We start from the raw sequence: 18,792 nt of genomic DNA on the forward strand, positions 1-18,792 counted from the left end.
TATATATATATTACCTACTCAGCCTTCAAAACGTAAAGAAAAATAAACGTTTATCACTACCAAATATCTTTTATCCTTTGTACAGTCGAAACATTTGTGTTGGAATGTCCGCACTATGTTTTCTCCTTCCTAACCTAGAATACAGTGAAAACACTCAAGAGTGCTATTAAAAATCTCTTTCAAAGTACACATATATTTTGGTTCATGATAACATTTAATTTTTCTGCGTAGTTTTTACTAAAAATGACGTGATTAAAGAATTACTTCAAGTCTGAAGGAGGTGCAGACAAATTCCTTTTGTTAAATTCTATAATTTTCATTAATCATTCAAAAATGGTTTCCCATCACTTTTGATGGGTTTTTATACTAGTATTTTAAAAGATGATTCTTGTCAGTCATACACAATATTTATAAGTCTTTTTTTTTTTTCTTATATGGTTAACAATAATTGTAGAAAGCAGTCACAAGCCAGGAAACAGAAAACTAATTCAAAAAGCTGGTAGGGTAAAAAAAGAACACTTACATTTTGAAAACACAAAATTTTACAAATGTGGCCTAATCAGTAATTAAATTGTATATATTTTAATAAAACAAATCAGTGAATCATCAAACTTAAATACATTAACTCTTATTACCACACAAGCAACCCAGATAACTTCATTATATAATTATTTATTTTTTTTTGTATCAGAATATTTTGAGAAAAGCTTTACAATAGCCACTTCTAACTTTAAACTGATAGATTAGAAGGAAGGCAGCTAGTCAACAGCCACCAACAATTATCAGTCTAGTCTTGTCTGATCAAATAATGGAATTTAACTGTCACTTTTATACTTTACCCATGCCACCAAAGATTTGCAGCAACAGAGCATGCATAAATATTCATAGTTCAAAAATGTTTGCTACTAAGCTATGTCAGCCCATTTGACAATTAAGAGTTTTATAGAACAATATTAACTTTTCACAGTGATACCAGCTTTCCAATATACAAAATCAGACCTCTTATTTGAACTGTAAAACTAGATTAATAATCATTATTTAGAAGTTAAATTACAGAATTTTCCCTGTGATAACGTATTCAAACACATTTATTTAATGCTTTTGTTTCCAAACAAATAGAAACACCACAATCAATCCAGCATGTAATCAAAGTAAACTAGCTTGTAATTGACTACTATACCTGTCTTAACCAATTAATCAATATACAAAAACAAGAATGTTTAACCAAATTTAATCTGTCCTTAATATAATTAAATGTTTTTACCCATATAATCAGACTTTACTTGTTTGTAAAACAAATCTTACAATGAAGAATGCTTTAGATGGCACAGCATGGTTCTCAGTTTTGAGTAAAAGGTCTTGATGAAGGAAGCCATGTAAAAAGCAAGGTGTAGTTGAAATCTTGTTATACATTTATTTTTTATTGAGAACCCAGTAAAGAAATTATAATTAAATTATTATTAGTCTTACCTATGGTCTAACAGAACACACATACATTACTACTGGGCATGCTTACAATTAATACACTTTCATAACTACTTATCCAATATAATAAGGATGTAAATGTCTAATCACAATCATTATATATATTATTTGTAACAAATTTATGACATCAATCATTTATTTTTTAGTGATACAAAACAAATAAGCAATTAATTGTTTGACTTTCTTGAAGAATTCCACTCAGTGCAAAACAGGTTTTCACATTTCAAGACATTTAAAATAACCCTTTTTTAAAAAAAGGAACCAGTTTTTGGATGATCCTGTATAAATAATCAACCACGTGATGTAAGAGTTAAATATGAACATAAACAAAATTAAAATGAAAAAACAAAAAGTTTAAAACCATTAGTTCATATACATACTGTCAAGTTGGTGGTGGAAGCTAGTCGTAAACCTTTTAATGATGAGGTAGGAGTTGCTCTAGAACGTAAAGGACTTATAATGGAAGACACTGCTCGTGTTAGTCCCCGCTTCCCTGGAGTATTTCTTTTTGTAGATAAAGCTCTTCCTATTTTCTCTCTAGTTTTGTAAGCAGCCCTACAACAAAAGATGAAACAATTATAGAAAATGTACAATGCAAATTATAGTTCAGATAAATAAACAAGTGTCTTAAATATCGTGTATTCATCACAGCAACCTTTTAGCTCTTCTATGCACTACAAATCCAAAACTTACATATAAATGTGTTACACAACATAAAAGGGGCAATTAGGTTCTTAAAGGCTATTCCTACATACCCAAGAAAAAAAAATACAAATTTCACCCACCCTTTACATTTTCTCAAATCACTTATATTCTGAAACTTTTGTAAGGCATCAGCCACCACTAATGCAATAAACTATGCATCAAGAAAATAAAACTGTTTTACCTAGTACCTAAACTGTCTTTTCCAAATCTTAAATATGTGCTCTCATCCTCATAACTCAGGACAAAGAAATCAGAGTCCCTTTTTAATATTAATCCCCCAAATAATCTCGTAAGCTTCAATAAGATCAACATTAACATTTACTTGACCTGATAAAGTATTTCCGATAGATACCTCCACACACAGAATTAATGTGATTATCTTGTTCATTCTTTTTTCCATCTAGAAACTGTTCAGGATAAGAAATATTGCTAAAATCTTCATTAGTAAAAATTGAAAAAAAAATAAACGTATGATACAATAACTCATCTCTTCCCACAGAAATGTTATTTTCTTTGTGCATCTGCCTAAGAGATTTGCATGCCACTAGCCTTGAGTTAACTCCCACCTAAATTTATGTTTAACGTGAACTGATCTGGTTCATGATGTCATCATGTGACAATAGCCGTTCACCAATAGTAGGGCAACATAAACTTCATTTGCAGTAACTCCCCCTATGCACTTGCACTCACGATAACTTCATTCATAAACAAGGAAAGGAAAAAAAAAGGTCTGCCAGAAGTGGGTAGATCAGGTGAAAATAATGTGAAGAGGTATTTTTGGATTAGGAAATTTTAACTTTCAAGATGATAACTCACTTCTGCACACAGAAATGCTACAATCCCACACTCAAGTGCTGAAAGGGATGGTGCAAAAAGTTACCTAGATGAGCTCCCTTCAGAAAGTGCCCGAAGGTAGCCCTTGGAGTGTGACACCTAATGGCAGGATCTGAACATGATCAGTTGAGCATATGCACACAAGTGGTCAGTGAACCAATATGTGTAGTGTGGTTAGGACACAATTAAACTATGCATTGTGTGCTCACCTTGATTCTTTTAGACAGACTATGGCTGTAGAAAAAGGGCACAGTAGCTGTTTAAGGGATGACCCATGCGACACTGAGTGTCACCACCACTCTACTTCTCACAGTATTGTGCTAAGCCCAACTGCTAAGGATTGTCCATGGTCCCCTGTCCCAGTAGCTAGGAACTGATAAGAGGCAAGGATCTCTTGTGCTCCATTTCAAGAAGATGGGGGAGAGAGATTCACATTGGGGAGACCTGTAGAAGTGCCCAGATCCCCATGGGCCCACCAGCCAGAACAGTCTTTTATTGGAGACAGTGCAATGGGTGACCGTGAAACCCTATTTTTAAAAGCCAGCTAGCACAAGCCAAAGAAGCAGGCAGTCACTTCCCTGGTATTGGCTTTTACTATCACAGTCCATGGAATTGTTATGGTTTGGAGTGGACAATTGAGAAAATTTGTAGACCACGAGGATACCTCAAGTAATCTTGCAATACACTCCATCTTGCAGTGGGCACTGGTTGAGCATATGGGCTGAACACTCTGTTGCTCTGGCTCGACATGGATTTTGGGAATAAGCATACTCTGAGAAGCAACACCAAAGATCTGGCAGGATCCTGATCAACAGAAAAAAAGAGAAAAGAAAAACATACTTACCCCTTTCAAAGATGAGTGAAGAATAGCAACTAGTGGGGATGTCAAAATCCTGCAGGAGACAAACAGTCAAATGATAAAGATAATGAGTGACTAACTTGTGAGGAGTCATCCACATTCCTTCCTGGAGGATCTTATCCAAGGGTCAGTGAAGGTGTGAAGCAAGAGAGTAAGACAGGTGACAAATCTGATGCAAATAAATGTAAAATAATCTGCAAGTAACCACATCCATAGAAGAATATACCAACTGGAAGAATTAAAGGGACCATCTAGTACGAGTAGAAGAAGAGAGGTCCCTAGAAAAGAGGTGTGCACCTCTAAAATGAAAACAAAACACCAAACAGCCAAAACATGACACGAGCTGATAAGGGTCTTAATAATCACATTGGTGAAAGATAGAAGAGAAAGTAATGGTTACTTCCCTAATCGGCAGAAGTCTCAGGAAGAAAAGATCAGTCTAGGTAGAAGAATACATAAGTGCAGTAGAAGAAGGTGAGAGAAGCAGCAATAGCATGGACATCTGAATAACTGTGAACTCAGGTAAGAAAAATAGGAAACATATTGAGAAAAAGATGGTACAAATAGGAAGAAGCCAATGGCTCAAACGGGCATACGTGAGAGTAAATAAAACCATATTAAGGTCCTAGTCAGACAAGGAGGTTGGAGAAGAATGAAGGAGTGGAATAGAGTAGAGAGAACAAGGGAAGAAAACACTCTGTGGTACTAGGAAAGTCAAAATGTAGTGGACAAGTCTGCCTAATAACCAGCAACAGTGCAAACCTACAAATCAAGTTGATGGACATTAAGGTCCCAGTCAGGCATAGCAGTTGGGTGAAGAGTTTGGTGAAGAAATGAAGTAGTGGAACAGAATGAAGAGAACAGGGAAAGAAAACACTGTTAGTACTAAAAAAGGCAAAACCTAGTGGACAAGGTTACTCGATAACCAGCAACAGTAGACATACAAATTACAGACAAACTGCCAGGTAAAAGAAAAAAAAGAATATAGGTAGAATGGCCAGAATGAAAGAAGTAGTGGATGGATCAATGACAAAAGACCTGCCATTTTTCTTGATAGATAGACACAGTGGAAGGGTGACAGGAATATGATGAGAAGAATGCTAAACAATAGAAAAGTCTGACCCAAAAAGCAATAGACCAGACAAATCACACAAATGAATATGGAGGGATGATATCCATTGAAGAAAGAGAGACAAATGAGGTTGAAGAAATTGATAGGGGTGACCGAGTATGGAAAGGAGGGGTCTGGACACTAAGCAAAGAAGCAAAATAAACCAAGGTTCAGCTGGCCAAAGAGGTGCCACTGGTAGGCTCAACAAAGAATGTTGCATATCAAGGTAAGGTACCAAAAAAGAAGGCATATAGAAAAAGATGAGACCAGTCCTGACTGAGATTGTCAACAAACATGAGAAACAAGGAACCAGAAGAGAAGAAGCTTGGAGTTGAGAGAGGTAACAGAAGCATCTATGAAAGGCATGTCCAACTAAAAGCAAACCAATGAAAGACTTGGAAGTGTAGAGACCACTCTGTTGATAGAATGCGGTCAAACCAAGAAAAGCGATTCACCACCAGGTGCATAGCTCCTGGTACATGACAGGAATCAAGATGAACCTGGTGTGAATGGGACCAGAAGAGAAGGTCCAACACCAACAGCAAAGGGTCCTGGAATATGGGTATCCCCTTGAGAGTTAATGTAAAAAATGACCATGGAATTGTCAAAGTGGATCATGACTGAGTGATCCACCAGTAATGAACAGGAAATGAGAATACACCCAATTAACAGCAAGAAGTTCAAGCACTTTAATGTATCCTGCATCCAAGTGAGAGGGAAGCACTGGTGAAGAGAGGGAGATTTGGTCTGGGGGTGGTAAGGGAATGCCAGAGGTAGTGTTGGCATGGTCCAGCCACTACAACAGTTCCTCAAGTAAAGGAGAAGGGAGGTTCACAATGAAGGACAATGGAACCGGAGAAAGAATCACTTGGACCAACAAGATTCACTGGAGAAGGTGCATGTGTACACACCCTAAAAGTATGACAGGTTCCAGGAAAGCCATAGTCCCCAGAATAAAAATGGGAAGTGCAAATCCTGGTGACCAGATAATCCATAGCTTGCAAACAAAACGAAGTTTGAACTCCACTGAAATAAGAGATGAAGAAAATACCCAGAAGTAACAAACACTGAGTGGGCATGAAAAAGGACTTGGGTATCTTGACAAGCCACCTCAACCAAATAGTCTGCTGCAAAAGAAGGGATGTGTTAGAAGAGGATACCACCTAAGAATGGGCAAATAGAAGTCAATCATCTAAGAAAAGGAATGACGGTATCAGGTTGTGAAGATGGCAAGCAAAGGCTCTCCTGATACATTTGAATACAAAAGGGGTTGATGCTATGTCAAAGGGAAGAGAAAGGAACTGAAACTTGTGAATCTGATACACAAAACATAAAAAACAAAAGGAGGACAAGTCAATATGGATGTATAGAAAGGTGTCTGATACATCAACTATGACTAACCACAGACCAGGTGAAAAAGGCCAATGATGGAGTCAGAGGGAGGATAAAAGGAACTGGGAAGAGTAGCAAAAAGAAAAGTGGGGATGAAATTAAAAACGACTGTTGGCATAAAATGAGACCAACTGCTAGACATGACAGGATAGTCATTGATAAAGAAGAGTAATGAATTAGACATTGGGTGGTGGGAGAACAAGAGAAAAGAGGAAGGTCTGGAATCTGGAATGGGAAGGTTAGGGGTACACTGATCCAGATGAGAAATAAGAGTTAAAGGGCAAGGTTGAGAAAGAAGAAAACTTTGGAAGATAATGAGGACTGAATTCATATAACTTTAATCCAGGTCTCCAGTGAGAAATGAACACCACCGAAGATATCTAAGTGAAGAAAGAGCCAGACAAAGACCATGTACACAAGTACGAGGAATGCAACTCAACCCAATGAATTCCACAAGCAGACAAACAAAGTAAGGAGGGACAGAGCAGAAGAAGTGTAACAGGTTAAGCAGGTAAAGAGAACGGAATGAACTTCTTTAGAAAACTCCTCTGGAGCACGATGAAGTGCCTCAGACAAAAGTTGAAGGGAGGAGAGATAATATAGGATGGTGGCGAGAAAAAATGAAGGCACAAAAATGGGGAACCAGAGAGCAAAATAAAAGGCAAGAGGCCGAGTCTCTAAGCAGGCCAAACAGGAACCAAAGACAAGGAATCTAGAAAGGAAATGGAGAATGTCTATAAGTCAGGACAAAAATAATCATGAATGCTAGGGGATCAAGGCATTTGGTGGGAGAGAGGAGCTGTACGAGAGAGGAATCAGCATAAACTCTAATAACAAGAAAGGAAGAAGGACAAAATCAACCCCAAGAACTGGGTTCATGGAGTGAAGAACAAGCAATATTAAAGAACATACGCAAAAGATCATGAAAGGATCACACCTGAAAAAAAAATCCAGAAAGAAACTGGAAGGTCAAGGTCATTAATTGAATGATAAGGCACTACCCAAAACAAATCAGGAAAAATTTGTGGACCAACAGGCCATTCCCATTGAGGAGAAAGAATATTTGCTGATGGGATAGAAACAGGTGGCCTGGTAAGCATCTGGTAATCCACAATATTGCAATATCCCCCAACAGTTAACAAGCCTTCAGAAGCCATATTAGAAATGAGGCCTGCATGTGTAACATCATAATTGACACAGGACTAAATATAAATCAACATCATTTGAGAATTCATTATAAAAATTAATGCTTTTGCAAACAAAAGCTAAAGAAAAGGAAAATCAACGTTTCATTAACAAAGGCAAATCTCATCACATTGAACATAGACAAGAACTTTGCACACATCTCTTCAATGCAGTGCTGGGGAATAGAATGAAGTTATCACTAGTGCAAGTGCATAAGGGGAATTACTGTACGTGTTGCCCTGCTATTAGTGGAGGGTTATTGTTGCATAATGACATCATGCACCAGCACAGTTCAGGTTAAACATCTGAATTTAGGTGAAATTTCACTCAAGGTTAGTGACATGCAAATCTCACAGGCAGATGCATGAGAGAAATATCATTTCTCTGTATAGAGGTGAGTTATTGTCTCAGACCTTTAACCTTTTCTTTTCTCAGGTACTTAAACATGGAAGGATCTTAACCTAACCCCATAAGATAACCCTTCCAACCTTGAATCATCCTTGTAGCTCACCTCTGAACCTTTTGCAAGTACATCAACATTCTTTGTTAGATAAGAAGGTCCAAACTGTACACAATATTAAAAGTGTGTACGTGTTTTGTTAAAGCAAAGCCACAAAGACGTACCTCTGTCCCACCAGGGGACTATTAAAACTAATGATTGGGATAGTGATAACTACCTCTTTTGACTTGTAATCAATGTGTGCAATAGCTTCACTACTAGCAACAAAATGCCAAGATGCTTTTCTTTAGTAGAAGTCACCTGGATATAATATATTGTTGATTCATACAATTTGTTCCAATCCACAAAAAATGTAACAAACTCATAGTTACTGATGGATGGGTCAAATAATAACTTCATATTATATTGTGTTTGTGTAAAAAGTGTTCAGTTTTTATTTATATTTTTTCTATCTGATAAGTGCAAGGAGGTTTAAAGGAAGTTATTTCAAAGCAATAGAGCTAAGTAGATAGTTTATAAAAATATGTTTCAATGAAGAATATGAAAAATAAATCTGAGCCAAGTTTTATTATAAGCTAAGAAAATGAAAAAAGAATAGGCATATAGTTACAAAATAAAGAATATATATAATACTTAAAGAAATTGATATTAATAAAAATATTTTTCTCAGTTAACCAATTATCCAATAAATGATATAAAAGTATTAATGTTCAGTCCACTTTGTTTTGATACTGAATTAAACATTTCTTAATGTCAGAATAAGAAGTTTAACTGTAGGTTATATGAAGAGAAATGTAGTGATTTATTGACTGCAGTATATATATATATATCCTTTATCAAGTTTGGCTTGAACAAATATAGATTTTCTTTTCTTTCCATTGGTTTTTCTATGTTATAGTTTCAATTTACTGACCTTTTAAATTCTGAGAATGAATACAATTAAATACAATGTTTCCAAAAAATGTCCATTAAGTAATAACTTCTAATGAAGTTATGAATTACAAAAAAGAAGTATTTTTTGCTCAATCATCTTTTTTTAATGTATTTAACAACAATAAACATTTAAATGTGCTTAAATGCTTCACAAAAAATATCTAAATCCTATTGGCATTACAAAACTTAACTGGTTCCAGTTTCTTAAACTCAATGTCAAGTTCTAATATATCATTTGTATGTTGCGAGATTTTCAGTAATAAGAAAAATTATCAAAATCATATTGGTGTTGCAAAACTTATAACTGGTTCCAGTATTTTTAAACTCAATGTCAAGTTCTAATATATTGTTTGCATGTTGCAAGATTTTCAGTAATATGAAAGATTACCTAAATCACATTGGTATTACAAAACTTATAACTGGTTCCAGTTTCTTAAACTCAATTTCAAGTTCTAATATATCATTTGCATGTTGCTAGATTTTCAGTAATACGAAAAATTATCTAAATCCTATTGGTGTTACAAAACTTTTAACTAGTTTCAGTTTTTTAAACTCAATGTCAAGTTCTAATATATTGTTTGCATGTTGCAAGATTTTCAGTAATACGAAAAATTATCTAAATCATATTGGTGTTACATAACTTTTAGCTGGTTCCAGTTTCTTAAACTCAATGTCAAGTTCTAATATATTATTTGCATGTTGCATGATTTTCAGTAATACAAAAAATTATCTACTGAGTACTTTTCTTTACTAAATGAAAAGTGAGAGCATTAAGTTCAGCATAAAACCCAACAAACTAACTTGATAGCTCTAGTGAGAGTACTGCTTGAGATATCAGAAGTTTCAATGGCCAGCTGCTGGGGCTCGAGACTTGTTAGAAAATTCTCCTGTTTAAATGAAAACATATGAAACTATCAGGAATATTACTATATTTTGTAATATGCATTTATAATTATGCTAATATAATACTAAATGTAAAGGAAAAATCATTATATATTAACAATTCAAATCAAACAACTTGACAATTTCAATAATAAAAAAATGTTGAGAATGTTTTTAATTGCCATACTTTAAGATGTAAAACAACCAGTAGTTATGCTAATCTTCTTACTAGAAAAGAAATAGCATGTATATATGTATCAATCTATGTATGTGACCAAAATAATAAATATAATGTGGTGCCATCTACTTAATGGTACCACAAACAAAAAAATCCATAAAATTTCACACTTTGGGTATTCAAGATTCAGACAATTAGAAAAATAATTACAGTATGTGCAACAACCATTTGTTTATTACAGAATATAATATTAAAAAAAGTACCCTCCTTACAACAAGAACACAACTTTCACTTGGACTGTATGTGAGGGTTTAATTATCTCTTTATTGTTGTAATTTTTAAATGTAGTGCTGAGAAAATGGAGTTCTTAAAAAAAACTTATTATTTCAAAAAAGGGTGCTACCTTTATTATATAAAAACATTACAATTTATGTTTACATCAGCACAATCCAGCACTTTTTCCATGCAGTACTTCCCAGAAAAATCCCCTTTTTACAAAATATTCATTTTTTCAAAATTTTTTTCAATGGGGTATGAATACTACGATTAGTAAGTATTAGCACAAACAGCCATCCGTAGGGTGGCATTTCTGCTAGTATTAATAATTATTAGTGAATTCTAAGTCAAGAAAAGTCACATAAGTGGTTACTTTTCTTGGTTGTTGTAGTGGTAGAAAATCACATGTGTGCCACACAAAAATATACTGCATTTCTCAATGAAATTTACTGAGGATACTGGAAAATATTACTGAAAATTCCTCCTGAACACAATTCACCATAAATGTTAAATAGGGTCAAAATTTATAATAGACTTCCCATGTTTTATTCTTGAATAGGACAATGTTTTGGTCTCCAATAACAAGAACAACAGTGAACATCCATCTCAAATACAACTTGTCATTATATGTTAGTAATAGATAAGAATATTGAACACATATTGAACATTTTCTCAAGAATACAGTTTATTGTTAATACTACAGAGTTTGAAATAATTATTTTTCAGTCTGGCAGGGAAATACTATAAGTTATGGAAATTAGTTAGTAAAAATAAAAATTGCATCTTGAATAAAATCTAGTGATATAAGTACACTTTATCAATAAAACAATTTCAATAATGACATATTTATTACCTTTCACTATTGAAACTGCTTTATTTAGTAGCATACAAGGCATAAAAAAAATTGCAGCATATATATATATATAGACATATATCATTTTTATTTCTATTGTACCAATCCAAAATGGCCTGCAAGTCATTAAATTTACTTACATATTACATTCTTTCAATTTTAAGCTTTCATAACATAGTCCTCTGAAGTGTGAAGACAAACTATAATAATTTTGTAAAAACAAAGTTTTGATGATAAAAAAAAATTATTCAATAATTGAAATATACAAATTACTTTGGTATTTATTATTCTACATAGTTGATACTTATGTTACACACTTGAGCTTCCTTGCTCTGACTACCTTAAATATAATTGAAATAAAAAAATTATGATTTGTAACAATGTTTTGTTTATCACTAGCACTAGATTTTCATATCAAACAATAATTCTGAGTATTTTCACAAAATTTATTACTAATGCAGACAACAGTATTGAATGTTTTTCTCAGATACTGAAGAACAATATTGACTTCTTTGCAAGTACTGAAGAATATTAGCTTCTTTGATGCAAAATAACAATAAGCATTTTTACATATTCATAATTAATTGTTCATAGTACCAAACAGTACAAGATATGCATTTCATTATTTACATAATTTATATATTATTTTTGATAACATGTAATAAAACAAGATATTCTAATAAATAGATCTTCTTAAAACAAAGTATTCTTATTAACCCTTCCATTACAGGCTTGTAACCAGGAAAGTATCTGTGAGAGTAATTGTACTATAATTTTTGAAAATGTATGCAAGTCTTTACAAAATTTAGCAGATTATTAATAAATATTACAAGGATTTCATACACAAAATATCTGGCTTTTGAATTATGTTTTAAGATATTTTTTTATTAAAAATTTGCTCATGAATTTTTTCTTTCAAATGTACAAAGTAATTTTTATTTTAAGATTAAAAATACTTTTCTTTATCTGACATTTGTCAAGTTTGATTTGCGTAATCTCTATATCTTTCCAGATAATCATCCAAGGTATTCTTAAATAAAACTTTATATTTAATCTGTTATTTTATCAATATTAACTCTATATACTGTTGAACAATTTCACTGACTTCATAACCATCATAAAAATTAGGAAATAAATATTAATTACCTTTTTGTTCTAGAATAACTGCAAATTGTAATAAGAAACCACAAATGTTTATTCTAAATAGCTTAAATCTTGTAACAGTATTTTTTAAGTCTCTTAAAAGTATAAATCTATTTATATTTATTAATTTTTGTTTTATTGACTTTTGAACCGTGTCTGACTAAAAATACCCCAATAGAAGTTGGAAATTACACGGTACACATGCATCGACATGACCCATTCGAACGGTGTAATGTAGAAGCCTTTGGCGTGTATACCCCATGAAGGTTTTTTATTATTTTTCTTTCATTATATTAACTAACAACTTTCTCTTTTTTATAATTTTAGCTACTTTTATAATAATAAACAGTTAAAACAAATGAAAATAAAATACCTTGTAATTAAATATCAAACATTTTAATTTTCAGTAAAGCTTTATATTATATTTATTTTTTGTACTGTAACATTATACTTATTTCTCCAGGTTGTAGGTGAGTAATCAAAGTATAATGAAAATAAAGGTTGCAAAATAAAAGTGTATAGTATTGTTATTAGTATTATTGTTAGTAGACGAGTTAGAAATTAGAAGAAACAAAATTAATAGTACTCTATTCTTTTCAGTATGGTCAGTAAAGTTCCAAGTAAATCTCCTGAGAGTTTCTTCTAATCTTTTTACACCTATTTACTATTGTTATTCTACTATTAGCAGCTGAAGTAGAAACCTGCCGAATATAAAGCAATGAATCACTGTTCCTGTTTAGGTGTTACAGTACTCCGAGTACTTTGACATCGTCAATATCAAATAAGTTCGTGAGGCGCAATTCAAAGAATTTTCCCTACTTTGAAAACACAGTGGGATAGGATATATCAACTTGTTAATAATATAATGGTTACAACGACAATTATCTAAAGTATTATAAAATGTTTATGACTTTGTAGAAAGTCTGGGCCGATCCAACAAGTCAAAGAGCGGAAGTATCCTACAGAAACTATTGGGATCACTGCTCTGAGAACACAGTGGGATAGAATTTGCCGACTACTTTACAATACAGTGGTTGGAACAAGGTTTATCTAGAGTACTTTATAAAAGTGAGAGAAAATATTTATGATATGGCTCTGTACAAAGACTAAAGTTGTGTCCTATCCAATGAACTTGCTAGTTATCTTACTTGGTGGTCGGGATTTAGCACTGGTATAAGTGTGTGTGTAAATGCTTAAAGACATCCTGTTTCATATATTACCATGCTTACACAGTAACCAATAAATGTGTAGTTTCCAGTAATATAAATACAGCTCATTTTGGTTAGGCTAGTATTCTTGGCTTAGCCTTCTTGATTGTAACTTGAGAAACAAATTATTCACCAGCAAACTGCAAGTTCAACCAGGTGTTTATGTAAAGATGTTCCTTTTCATGTGTTAAGATCAGTTGATTAGTGATAAATTTATTTCTTAGACTTTCACATATTACATAAATAAACTTTTCCTGAATTGTCAAGTCTTTGGTTTTGTATAATTTGTTTTTATTCTACCTCAATGTAAACGAGTAGAAAATAACACAAATTCTTACTTTGTAAAATACAGTAACATATTGGCTACCATACATTATATATATATAACTAATGTTTTAAAATAAATACTTAAATGTCAGTTATTTTCTTCAAACATAAAACAGTAAGTGAAAATATTTGGAAAACAATGATCTCTACTACTTACGATTCTACGAAGTTCTTGTTTGCACTCGTGAGCCATACTTTCTAAGCCAAATTCACATGTGGAGATGGAAAAATAATCATTTTTGTACACTTTATATAAGCATTTTGGAATACAAAAAATTATAAATTAACATACCAATACCCCAAAATTCCACTGTAATTTATCAGGCTTCCTAACTAAATTGTATTTGAGTCTAAAAAAATATAATTTATATTCACAAAATAGCCTTGATAGCAATACTTCAAACTTTCGAATGATATAAGAGCATTTCTCTCATAAATAACTTAAGAAGACTGACAGAATTATGCAGAATAAATATATAGCTTTCTACTGATTATAAAGTTATTGGTATATAAAAGTAGGCATAGATAAATATGTCTTCTCAAATGATGAAGTGGTGGGTTAGCTAAATATCATTATATCTCAGCAAATAGAAAATATAAGAGGTTCTTATTTTATATTCTAGCTTGCCAATATAGAATATTTGAGTTTCTAATTCGTATGAAACTATAGACGCTGCATTGTGGGTATCATAAAATGTAATCTTACCAAACCCAGAAGACCACATACCATGTGACATACAAAAATTGATATTTAGCCTTTTTTTAAATATTTAGTTTTAAATTAAGGAACTAATACTAACATTTGAATTATAATCTACAATTTGATACCAAACTTATTGATATACATTTATAAAATAATACCTAGATGAAATGTTGAATGTAAATCTACAAACGTGTTCTTTTAGTTTCTATCATAATAACTACTTTTTTCCAAAATAGTCCAAAAACAAAATGATTGGATAATATTTACAGCAAATTTATGAAAGCAGAAGAATGATATATTTTTTCAAGCTTCTGTTTTACTATTTTTTTAGTTTTACAGAAAAGAAGCATAATTTTTTCCTTTGCTTATTTTGCTTACAATTAAAGCTCATATATGAACAATGTACACAGGTAAATAATTTTTCTAATCTTCAAAACTGGCAGTAATTCAAGCTGCACAAAAAATATAATACACTTATTACTTCTGCAATAAAGGTACACATATTAAGAAAAGATACATTACTGACACTAATATTTATTATTAGTTAAAAATTCTCTTTATAACATATTTCAACTAAAGAAATTAAAAATATTAAAACCACTTACAGCATCTGCTCGACATACAGCATTGGCCATGTGTCTACATAACAACCGAAGGAAATGGCCTTTGTCAACATCCTCACCAAGTAGAATAAAAGTGTAAAGTCGTTCTTTTAATTCCTGGTTAGACCGTACTACCAAAGCAAAAGTATTCTTGCAATCTGAATTAAAAAAACACAATCTGTATGTACTATTTGCACTTCCATTTCAGCACTACCACTACTTTACCACCACTGAGTCAGTTTAAAATTTTTTCCCTGTATGTTTTATGTATTCAATTAATCAATATGTATAACTTTGAAAGAAAAAAAAAGATTATTTTCAATAAGTATAAATGCACTGAGAGATAACAACAATGTCCAACAGCCTACCATCAGTTTCTTTGATATCCACTACACGTTTAATATGGGGTAAAGGCATCAGCTGAAGATGTTTAAAACATTTCTGTTGTGACTTAAACCCAGCTCCTGCTGCAGAAAGAGTTGTTAGACCAGGACTTTTACCAGCACCAACTCCTCGACTTCTCCTTTTACAGATCTATTTGGAGGACAACAAAACAGTAATAGGAATTCACTTAACACTATATATTAACTACATCATGCTTTGGATTAAGAGAAATATGTCAAATATTTGTTAAACAAACAATAATTTCACAAGATTAGGTTAATGTATCTACAGATCTATAATACGATATAACAAAACTAAACTTCTACTTTCAGGATATCCATGAGTAGCACTGATCTGGACACTTTTTGTTCACCAAGTGAATATCTAGTAACTAAGTTAAAGAATTAACCAATTAGTTAGTGCCAGTACAGGAGACAAAATATCTGGATTTGCATCTCAGTTTACAAATCCAAACTACCCCAGTTATAAATCATTTTCCTCTTTGCTTAGCATAACATTTGAATCATTCCTTCCTCTTGTATGTTGTCTTGTAAGGTTTCATTTCTTGGAAAATCCCACCAAACAGCACAAACAGTATTTTCATACTTTATCATATGCATATCTCGTACACATACACTTTGTAGAAGTCTGCTCATGACACTTCAAATGCAACCGTTCTGCGATCACAGACTAGCCAAATAATCAACATGGACTGGCCATATGACTATTTTTATTTCTATAAAGTTTCAATACTATAACTTTTAATACAGTGCATGTATCTTCACAAAATTTGGCAGACATCTAGTAAACATTACAAGTCATTTGTACACAAAAAGTCAGTTTTTAATGAAGTATTCTTACAAAAGGTTTGTCTGTGAATATATTGAGTTTTTCTTTTACCAGTTCGAGTGCAAAATGATTTATGTTAAGATAAAAAATAATTTTCTTCGTCTCAAATGTCATTTGTGTAATCTCTAAAACCTCTTAAGTACATTTCAAACTTTTGTTTTTCAGTAAAACTAAATCTTATCTGCTATTTTCTCTACTCTCACTCTATACAAGATTGGTTAATTTGACTAAAAAATAAAGAAATCTAAAGTACCCTTTTTATTTCAATAATGACTTCAAATTGCAACATGAAACTACATTTTTTTATTCCAAAAAATTTAAACTCATAACTTATATATGTCTATTTGTACTTAAATTTTATTGTTTAATTGCTCTTTGTACCATGTCTAACTACAATTCTCACCATAACCCATGAGTTACTCAAAGATACTCGCGAGAGTGTCTTATGAAAATTGTTTATTATATTATTATTTATTTTACCTAATCTAATCTTAACAAACCTAAAAGGATCCCTATTTTTACATTTTAGTTACTTTTTATAATTACACAAAGAATAAACATGAAAAACAAAAAATAAAATACATAACCAATCTTATTTTTTCTTGCTGTCAGTTTTCAGAGAGAGTTAACTCTAATTTTTTATACTAATGATAGTAATGCACTAAATAATTTTTATTTAATTAAATGATGCACCAAAGAATATAGACTAATAACATTCAAAAAGTAGACAAATTCCCTTACCTCTCAAAATTTTTCTGGCTTTTAACTATGCGACAAGAGTCGTTACAAGTTCATCCAAGCTAGCTGTTAACTTCCCATGGGAACGATGTTGCTACTCTGATTGTTCAGAACACAATGTTATACAATACGTCATTTGATACATGAAAACCTCGACTTTCTATTGGTTATAGGTAATATATAATGAAACATAAGAGAGAACTATCAATGAATTCTGAAAGAGATGATTTGACAGGTGGGTGTGGCAGGAGGGATCCGATTTTCTATTTGATAGCTCTGTAATCGAACAAAATTGAAGACTATCAAAATTATGGTTTGTCTGAACAATAACGATTTTATAGAGTAATTTACGTTTAATTTCGTACTTTTCCGATGGTTGGTGGATAAAATAGGGATGATGAGATGCTAAGGTAAAATGTGTCACGTGGGTCAAACTAATGGAAATTCAGGATTTATTATAAATTGCCTTGTAGAATTAAGAACTTAAAAGTTGTGTACTATTAAAATATGGATTATTAGCTAAGATTTTATGCTATTCTAATTGATATAACATAAACAAAAAGTAGTTTAATAACATTTTGAATGTAAGACACTAAAACCTTATATCATGCGCAGTAAAGGATATCTGTGGCAATAGAGTTAATGTATTTCCAAGAATAATAAAGCTTGTATTAAAAGAGAAATTAAAATTTTTCTGTACATAAAACAACATAATACATCATTTGATAGACAAAAACCATGGCTTTCTATAGGTTATAAGTAATATAGTATTAAATGTAAGAAAGAACTAGAAACAAATCATGAAAGAGAGGATGTGTCAGATATGTGTGGCAAGAGAAGTCTGATTTTCTCTTTGATGGCTCTGTAACCAAACCAAATTAAAGGCTATGAAAATTAGATATTGCCTGAGCAATAAAATACTATAATGAGTAATTTATGTTAAATTTCATACTTCTTGGAGGAGTGGTAAATAAATTAAAGAAGAGGGGATACTGAGAGAGTAAATGTTACAATTCTCATACTAGGTGAAATTTAGGATTTTTTTAAATTTTGGCTTTAAAAATTAAGAACTCAATACTTATATACTATTAATATATGGATTATTAGCTATGATTTTTATGCTATACTAATTGGAATAATGTGAAGAAAAAGCAGTTAAATTAAATTTTGAATGTAACTCACTAAAAACCTTGTGACATGTACAGTAAAGGATGCCCATGGCAAGAGGGCTAATTACTACTGTTCTCACCCAAAAAAAATAAAACTAGACTAACTTGAAAAATGATTTGTGGCAACCTTGTTCAGTTGCAACATCTTCAAGTCACTTCTTTCTCTGGCTAATCGATCGTTGCATTATTTTGTGAAAACTGAGGCATTTGGTATTTCTTGCAGTTATAAAGTTTTACTTTATATACCAGAAATTATTTTGTTCATGAAATGCTATGTATGGTACAATTAAATATTAGGGGTTGATACTGGATAAAAGTGTTATTAGAATAAAAACATATGATTTACATATTTTTCATTAGTGGATCTCTTTACACAGAGTTAAGACTTTTAATGCTGGATTTAGTTGCCATAATGTGTTAAATTGATGAATGTTAAAAAGATGCTAAGTAATATTTGATAATTGCTAATCAACTACAATACAAATTAACAGTTTCTGCTAATCAAATCCACAAAAC

The 18,792-nt window shown here is 31.9% G+C and overlaps 1 protein-coding gene across 2 annotated transcripts in view; it reads right to left on the bottom strand.

The window, feature by feature from the left end:
• The window catches only part of LOC106457012 (protein ECT2-like), an 81,923-nt gene that overhangs the window by 2,816 nt on the left and 60,315 nt on the right, over positions 1-18,792 (bottom strand). For both annotated transcript variants that reach the window (XM_022382825.1, XM_022382826.1), the window contains exons 19-22: positions 15,505-15,670; positions 15,140-15,294; positions 9,766-9,851; positions 1,866-2,040 (exon numbers count right to left, since the gene is read on the bottom strand). In XM_022382825.1, coding sequence (XP_022238533.1) covers positions 1,866-2,040; positions 9,766-9,851; positions 15,140-15,294; positions 15,505-15,670 — 582 coding nt within the window. The remainder of the gene's footprint in view (positions 1-1,865; positions 2,041-9,765; positions 9,852-15,139; positions 15,295-15,504; positions 15,671-18,792) is intronic.

This window comes from Limulus polyphemus, unplaced genomic scaffold (assembly GCF_000517525.1).
Source record: "Limulus polyphemus unplaced genomic scaffold, Limulus_polyphemus-2.1.2 Scaffold281, whole genome shotgun sequence".
Classification (NCBI taxonomy): domain Eukaryota; kingdom Metazoa; phylum Arthropoda; class Merostomata; order Xiphosura; family Limulidae; genus Limulus; species Limulus polyphemus.